Here is a 9098-nt window from a genome sequence, read left to right on the forward strand (position 1 = left end):
TCGTGAAGTTTGTGCGCGTTCGACCCTTGTCTGAAACCGAACAATGGGTGCGGCACATGGTTCACGAGAAGTACTGCCCATGTCATCAGAACCTGCAGGTTTCCCCATCGCCGGAATCGTTTCGTAAGAATAGCAAAGCAACCGCACGTATTCAAACACGGGGATTACTGACGATGGATGATGACCAGGTGAGCTTTCATAGCTGGTATCTACACATTAGGTATGGCCATCTTGTTATACAAGTCTTCCTCAGGCCTAGCCCGTCGTTCCGCCAACACCCGCCTCGTCGTGTCATACTGGTCTGGGTCCGGGCACTCATTCATCCCGCTTGTCATCACCAGATGACTGTACACGCCTTGGGTCTCCGCCACCTTATACCGCTTTGGATTCCACTTCCACAACACGTCATAATCACCTTCATTAACGTCACCACCATGCTGGGGTTGTTTGACATTTGTTTGACGATCTCTATTTACAAATTCGACGTCAGCAGCTGAATAATCGTTCTGGGTGCCCTCAGGCTTCGGGTACACTGGGCGATATCTGGCAACCCTTTCTTTTGGTGAAGCTCTCTTTGCTTTCTTTTTTTTGTAACTGAAAATAAACACAATTTAACCAATTGCTTGTATTGAAATCAAAGTGTGTTTTTAAAAATTTAAAGATGATGAACAATAAGAAAATATATATAAATTATGTATCGATTGTCATTTAAGATATTTTCTTGAAGGTTCTGCATAACGGAGACACAGGACTATGAAGAAAACTTTTCGATCCTTTGTTTTAAACTGGAAAAGGGAACACTGCTCGATTCTGACTTAAATTAGATGAATTTCCGTCTCAGAGTAGCGGCAGTAATCGTTGAATCCAGTTGAATGAATCGACGTTATCTGAGTCGTTGAATTGGGTTGAATGAAATTGACCTTCATATCTCTGTACTCATTAACACAGTCTGGCAAACTGTTACTAAAACGGATATGGATAAGCTTAGATGGCTATTCTTCCAGATATATCTCAACTTAATGCCGAATAGGAATCTTTTGTTTGTTTGTTTGTTTTTTAACGCCGCACTCAGCACTATTCCAGCTATATGACGCCTTCAGTGAATAATCGAGTCTGGACCAGACAATCCAGTGATTGACATGATTATCGATCTGCACAATTGGGATACGATGACATGCGTCAACCAAGTCAGCGAACCTGACCACCCGATCCCTTTAGTCGCCTCTTACGGCCAGCATGGGTTGCTGAAGACCTATTCTACCCCGGATCTTCACGGGTCTTCAGAGGTATTAAAATAGATAGATTGTTGCTGATCACTAAAGGTGGACCTGTGGTCTTTGGAAAGATACTGGTCAAATGAATGGAAATAAACTTAAAAAATAAGATTGTTTAGAACTTACATTTGTTTGGATGTTTCAGCATATGTACGGTACCATCGCAGTATTCTAGCAAAACTGAGATATGGCACATTTCCACTTTTCACGTCCGAAACCCCGCTTATATTATCCCACTACATGAACAATAATCAAAGCCGTCGGGCCTCAATGACGCACAATAAGCAAGGTGGGGCACAATGGCGAAAAATTAAGCGAGATGGGGCATAATGACGCACAATAAGCGAGGTGGGGTACAATGATGCACAATAAGCGAGGTGGGGCACAATGATGCACAATAAGCGAGGTTGGGCACAATGATGCACAGTAAACGAGGTGGGCATAATGATGCACAATAAGCGAGGTGGGGCACAATGGCGAACAATAAGCGAGGTGGGGCACAATGACGCCCAATTAGCGAGGTGGGGCACAATGACGCCAAATAAGCGAGGTTGGGCACAATGATACACAATAAGCAAGGTGGGGGCACAGTGACGCACAATAAGTGAGTTGGGGCACAATGGTGCACATAAAGCAAGGTGTGGGACAATGATGCACAATAAGCGAGGTGGGGCACAATGATGCACAATAAGCGAAGTGGGGCACAATGATGCACAATAAGCGAGGTGGGGCACAATGATGCACAATAAGCGAGGTGGGGCACAATGATGCACAATAAGCGAGGTGGGGGCACAGTGACGCACAATAAGCGAGGTGGGGCACAATGATACACAATAAGCGAGGTGGGGCACAATGATGCACAGTAAACGAGGTGGGCACAATGATGCACAAAATGCGAGGTGAGGCACAATGATTCACAATAAGCGAGGTGGGACACAATGATGCACAATAAGGGAGGTTGGGCACAATGATGCACAATAAGCGAGGTGGGGCACAATGATGCACAATAAACGAGGTGGGACACAAGGATGCACAATAAGCGAGGTGGGGCACAATGACGCCCAATAAGCGAGGTGGGGCACAATGACGCCCAATAAGCGAGGTGGGGCAAAATGACGCCCAATAAGCGAGGTGGGGCACAGTGATGCACAGTAAACGAGGTGGGCATAATGATGCACAATAAGCGAAGTGGGGCACAATGGCGAACAATAAGCGAGGTGGAGCACAATGACGCCCAATTAGCGAGGTGGGGCACAATGACGCACAATAAGCGAGGTTGGGCACAATGATACACAATAAGCAAGGTGGGGGCACAATGACGCACAATAAGTGAGTTGGGGCACAATGGTGCACATAAAGCAAGGTGTGTGACAATGATGCACAATAAGCGAGGTGGGGCACAATGATGCACAATAAGCGAGGTGGGGCACAATGATGCACAATAAGCGAGGTGGGACACAATGATGCACAATAAGCAAGGTGGGGCACAATGATGCACAATAAGCGAGGTGGGGGCACAGTGACGCACAATAAGTGAGTGGGGCACAATGGTGCACATAAAGCAACTCAGGTGGGACACAATGATGCACAATAAGCTAGGTGGGGCACAATGATGCACAATAAGCGAGGTGGGGGCACAGTGACGCACAATAAGCGAGGTGGGGCACAATGATGCACAGTAAACGAGGTAGGGCACAATGATGCACAGTAAACGATTTGGGGCATAATGATGCACAATAAGCCAGGTGGGACACAATGATGAACAGTAAACGAGGTGGGCATAATGGTGCACATAAAGCAAGGTGTGGGACAATGATGCACAATAAGCGAGGTGGGGCACAATGATGCACAATAAGGTAGGTGGGGTACAATGATGCACAATAAGCGAGGTGGGGGCACAATGATATACAATAAGCGAGGTGGGGCACAATGATGCACAATAAACGAGTTTGGGCACAATGATGCACAATAAACGAGTTGGGGCATAATGATGCACAATAAGCGAGGTGGGACACAAGGATGCACAATAAGCGAGGTGGGGCACAATGATGCACAATAAGCGAGGTTGGGCACAATGATGCACAGTAAACGAGGTGGGCATAATGATGCACAATAAGCGAGGTAGGGCACAATGGCGAACAATAAGCGAGGTGGGGCACAATGACGCCCAATTAGCGAGGTGGGGCACAATGACGCCTAATAAGCGAGGTTGGGCACAATGATACACAATAAGCAAGGTGGGGGCACAGTGACGCACAATAAGTGAGTTGGGGCACAATGGTGCACATAAAGCAAGGTGTGGCACAATGATGCACAATAAGCGAGGTGGGGCACAATGATGCACAATAACCGAGTTGGGGCACACTGATGCACAATAAGCGAGGTGGGGCACAATGGCGAACAATAAGCGAGGTAAGGCACAATGACGCACAATAAGCGAGGCATGGCACAATGACGCACAATAAGCGTGGTAGGGCACAATGACGCACGATAAGCGAGGTGGGGGCACAATGACGCACAATAAGCGAGGTAAGGCACAATGACGCACAATAAGCGAGGTATGGCACAATGACGCACAATAAGCGAGGTAGGGCACAATGAGGCACAATATTGCGTTATTTCTACAACCGGCTGATGTACATAAGAGCGGGCAAATGGATGAATAAAGAAACTTATTTTTGTAGCATGACTGCAATTTAGGTAGACAGGACGGGACAAACAAATAAAACAGACAGCTTTGGGTATCAGTGTTGAGGAAATAAATTTCTCACCGCTTGACTACAAAATAGATGACGATGATGACAACAAAGATTCCTGCTTCGCCGACAAGGGCAGGAAATACTGAAAAACAACAACTTATGTGTATAATTATATTTAGCTAAACAACTAAATGCCGTTATTGACACGCAAACATAAAATCTGCAACTTATGATAATTATATATTTTTCTGCCATTTTTAATTTTACGTTCTAACTCCAAAACAAACCAAGAGCTCGTGACGTCACCAGTTCCTCACAATCCCCACTTCGTCAAATCTCTTCGCTTCTCACTTTATCTCGTCTTCCGCTGTCTGTCACGGAGCTGTGCTCCTGAGACCAGGGTGTCATTTAATCAGAATATAGTAATGATAGAAAAAAAACGAGGTAAAAGTTAACATTTTTATTTTTATAAGCAACATGTTACTAAAGAGAGGGAATCTAAAGGATCAAGACCCCAATTGACATAAACAATGATCACTGACAACAAAGATACAAGTGAGTTAGAGAGTGAGTTTGGTTTTACGCCGCTTTTAGCAATATCCCAGCAATATCACGGCGGGGGACACCAGTAATGGGCTTCACACATTGTACCCATGTCGGGAATCGAACCCGGGTCTTCGGCGTGACGAGTGAGCGCTTTAACCACTAGGCTACCCGACCGCCCCAACAAGAAATATACAAGCTGATTAGTTAATCAGCTGTTTTACTGATTAGTTAATCAGCTGTTTTACTGATTAGTTAATCAGCTGTTTTACTGATTAGTTAGTCAACTAGTTTAGTGATTAGTTAATCAGCTGTTTTACTGATTACTTAATCAACTAGTTTAGTGATAAGTTAATCATCTGTTTTACTGATAACTTAATCAGCTGTTTTACTGATTAGTTTATCAACTGTTTTACAGATTAGGTATTGAGCTGTTTTACTGATTAGTTAATCAGCTGTTTTACTGATTAGTTAATCAACTGTTTCACTGATTAGTTAATCAACTGTTTTACTTATTTGTTAATCAACTGGTTTACTGATTAGTTAATCAGCTGTTTTACTGATTATTTAATCAACTGTTTTACTGATAAGTTAATCAACTGTTTTACTGATTAGTTAATCTGCTGTTTTACTGATCAGTTGATCAACTGTTTTACTGATGAGTTAATCAGCTGCTTTACTGATTAGTTAATCAACTGTTTCAGTGATTATTTAATCAACTATTTCACTGATTAGTTAATAAGCTGTTTTACTGATGAGTTAATCAACAGTTTTACTGATTAGTTAATCAACAGTTTTACTGATTAGTTAATCAGCTGTTTTACTTTTTAGATAATCAACTCTTTTACTGATTAGTTAATCAACTCTTTTACTGATTAGTTAATCAACTCTTTTACTGATTAGTTAATCAGCTGTTTTACTGATTATTTAATCAACTGTATAACAGATGAGAAATATTTATATATGAATATATAATTCCGCTCGGTAGGGGTTTTGGAACTGATTCAGATGATGACTGTTCCTGAGATGATTCAGATGATTGTGGGGGAACTTGAGCTAGTATCGGTGCGGTAGGAAGCAGTGCTGCAGTCTGAGTGGACTGTACAGGTGAGAAAACTTGGGGAGAATCTTTGATAACCCATGTCAAGTCTGTTTGGCAGGTAATTGATAAAGTGGTTATAGGTAAAGTACTTTCGTTCGGGGTTGTTTCGGATGGAGACAACCGTAGTTTTATCGAATTAAAAAGGAAAGCATCAATATTGTTCAGTGTACGTCCCATTATCAAAAGGAGGAATTCAACACGACGCCCAAACAATGTTGTAAACGTAGGTCGTAAAGATGATTCATTATGAATGGAATCAGATTCGACAATACATTTATCATTGAATGAATTATCATTTTACAAGTATAAAAACATATTACGATCTCTAAATAATAACTTGTAACGTTTGAAAGCATTTCCACGTGTCCTTTAATACTGAGTACCCGAATTGGTAGCGAGATCAGAGTCCGAAACGAAATGCCTTTCGGTGTACAAATGGGTAAACGAAATGGGTAAAAACAGCAGTAGAAATGTGATTTAGAAACTTGATAAATAAGAATTACAATCTTCATCCGAATTAATCAACAACACACTTTAAAGCTTCTACAAAAGGATAACTTCTTGACAATCACAATATTCTACTAAAGGGGCAGTCGGGTAGCCTGGTGGTAAAGCGTTCGCTCGTCACGCTGAAGACCCGGGTTCGATTCCCGACATGGGTACAATGTGTGAAGCCCATTTCTGGTGTCCCCCGCCGTGATATTGCTGGAATATTGCTAAAAGCGGCGTAGAACCATAGTCACTCGCTCAATATTCTAAAACAAGACCATGATCAGTATATTTCCTTTGTCATTTGACTGTATCATATCTTACAATTGTGTTTGGGGGTAGGGGTAGGGTAGGGATTGGGTATGATTTGTGGGGGTAAGGGTTGGGGTGGGGTTGTTCAGGGAAGAGTCTGACATTTCATCGATGTATACAGATGCATTGATTTCTGACGTTATTTACTCGGTCTGATATTCGCTATTCCTGTGGCAGAACTGGTAGCGGGCTCAAAATAAATAACGAAATGCCTTTCAGAAAGCAAGGTATTACAGATTACCATGTATGAAGTTGTGTTGTGCAAATACTTAAAAGAAAAGAAACACTTTATTACAATGTTTGTAAAGCCCCATATGAGCGGGTGTCATGATCAGGTTATTATAACATGTTTCAACACCTGCTTCATCAGATTCGGAGGTACAGTTCATTTCAATGTTTTTGAAAAAACCCATAAGAGGCGACAAGCAATACGGATGATCAGCGGTCACCAAACGAATATATGAGCCTCCGAAAACAATGAGTGAGTGAAGTCGGTTTAACGCCTCTTTGTGCAGTATTTCTCTTATGCCGTTTACAACTTTGGTGAAACCCACGAGCTTGGGTTTTGAGCTGAAAAACCTAAAAACATACTGAAGGCTAATCTGGGATTCAAACCCGCGGTCATAGGTTTCTGGCACGCCTAAGGGACGCAACTCAGCACAGCCTTAAACGACCATGACGGTTTCAGGAGCAGAACAAAAAATACTTTTACCGGAACTCACGAAAAACATTTTAAAAAACATTACATGTGTTTTATGAAAATATGATTACCGACATTTTGCTTGTAGAAGAGGTTAATCTTTAGAGGTAGCACTTTAGCAATGGCATGCAGCTGGTCTTAGTTGGCATAATCAGGTCATTGCATATTAATTATTTCGGTTACAACGTCGAAACCCGAATTAATTACTTTTTGTACATATTATGTAAGCAAATAAGACTATTTCAACAGGGAACCATGATTCTAATTTTCTCAGTGTCACAAATAATACCGGGAACCACCTTATTCAGATAGGACAAAGAATGTTTGTTTGTTGTTCAACGTCGTAGCCAGCAATATTTTAGCTATATGGCGGCTGCATGTAAATAATGAACCTATATACATAGACAACTTTAATATATCGCAAAAAAAGCGAGCCAACCGAAGAACCGGTTATGACGAAACTAAACTCTCCACATGACACCAACCAAATATAAACCCCTACACACAGAGTTCAATTACCAAACATTCTTTGGCATTTCGTTAACAGTAAATAACTTACTTACATGTACGGAAGTCACACATCTTGGCCAAGCCAATTGTATAAATGGGTAGTAATATTCACTCATGCGTCATTCTGAAATGCACAGCAGCTCACAACAGAACATGTAGAAACGAATGCTACTTGATTTGATGTGGAAATGAATAAATTATCCATACAACTCAATGTGGACAGGTTTATTTCCTTGATAGCGATTACCGTGTGAATCGCTCAAACACAAGTCATCAGGGTGACACGCTGAGTTTTGTGAATGCATTCAACTGCTATTGCTTCCGGAGCACACGGAACTATTTCTAACAACCCGACTATGTGCTGCCATTGTCGTGCTAATTTCACACCCGGAAATATTTCATCGAGATCATAACTTGAATATTATCATACCTTCAGTCCTGTGTCAGGCTTGATGGTTTAATGATACCGAGGGCCGGGCAATACTCCCTCTGTCTGTATAGGTAACCTCCCAAATTGTCAGACATCCCATTTGTCAGACAGCTTCTACCAGGATTAGTCAAGGTTGGTTAGTCAAGCAATAGTTACCTGTTTACCTTTCATTTAAGTGGAACAGACCAGAAAACAAAAATTTGAGGAATTTACAGGATAGATGTACATGTATTATGCACTCTGAGATGAGGACAGCAGGAAAACGTACCATCCATGTAGACTGATAAACTTCTGCAAGACAAGATAGAGACAATTTTTTTGGATAACAACTTCTTTAATACTGTAAAAAGCGACGTTTCGGTATAGATCCTTATACCGTTGTCGAGCAAGACTGAATGAGGTTACTTACTTACTTACTTACTTTGGAGATTTAACGTGCGCTTTCCGACTGATGCGTATTTCGCACACGGGCCCGGCCAGGCCATTTAATGTGTTTCCGAAAGGGGCGAGGGTGGTCTGTGCAACCCAAGAGGGGGCTTTAGGGGTTGCTTATATAGAATTTGGGAATTTTGAGATTTGGAATAGATGCCGATGGGGTTGGGGAGGAGAACTAAGGGAGCTGGGTATGGTGGATGATTGTTTGTTTACGTGATTTTGATTTGGTAGGTTATTATGGTTTTAGATGCGTTTTATTAGTTCCGTTTTTATTAAGAATACGCCTAAGGCCTTGAAGTTTTCTAGTTTATTTTGTGGGTTTAGTATTGCTTCTAGAGTGAGAGCCTTGTTTAGATTGAGGGTGGTTTGTAATGCGGTTCGATGTGTTAGGTAGTGTGTGCAGTGGATGAGTGCGTGTTCTGGGGTTTCTGGTTGTTTGCAGTGTGGGCAGTTACCTGTAGTGTGTTTTTAAAAAAAAATTAGGTGGTTATTTAGGTTGGTGTGTCCTGTTTGGAGTTTAGTGATTACTCTGTCGATTTTTTTTGATGGATGGAGAATTTTTGGTTTGGTTAGTGGTTTGCTGAGAACTCTTTTGATTTGGCTA

The 9098-nt window shown here is 41.9% G+C and overlaps 1 protein-coding gene across 1 annotated transcript; it reads right to left on the bottom strand.

Annotated features, from left to right (window-relative positions):
- Nucleotides 1-209: 209 nt before the first annotated feature.
- LOC139449482 (uncharacterized) lies at nt 210-7728 on the bottom strand. Its single transcript, XM_071230900.1, has 3 exons — nt 7683-7728; nt 4046-4115; nt 210-594 (listed from the first exon to the last, which is right to left on the bottom strand). The coding sequence occupies exons 1-3, from the start codon at nt 7699-7701 to the stop codon at nt 210-212; spliced, it is 474 nt and encodes a 157-aa protein (XP_071087001.1). The 5' UTR covers nt 7702-7728.
- Nucleotides 7729-9098: the final 1370 nt, after the last annotated feature.

The sequence above is a fragment of the Haliotis cracherodii genome, unplaced genomic scaffold (genome assembly GCF_022045235.1).
Source record: "Haliotis cracherodii isolate W230 unplaced genomic scaffold, xgHalCrac1.p SCAF_8, whole genome shotgun sequence".
NCBI classification, from domain to species: domain Eukaryota; kingdom Metazoa; phylum Mollusca; class Gastropoda; order Lepetellida; family Haliotidae; genus Haliotis; species Haliotis cracherodii.

Coding starts and splice junctions, on each gene's coding strand:
- LOC139449482 (XM_071230900.1), bottom strand. Junction 595..4,045: donor ATCTATTTTGTAGTCAAGCG/GTGAGAAATTTA, acceptor GTTTATTTTCAG/TTACAAAAAAAAGAAAGCAA.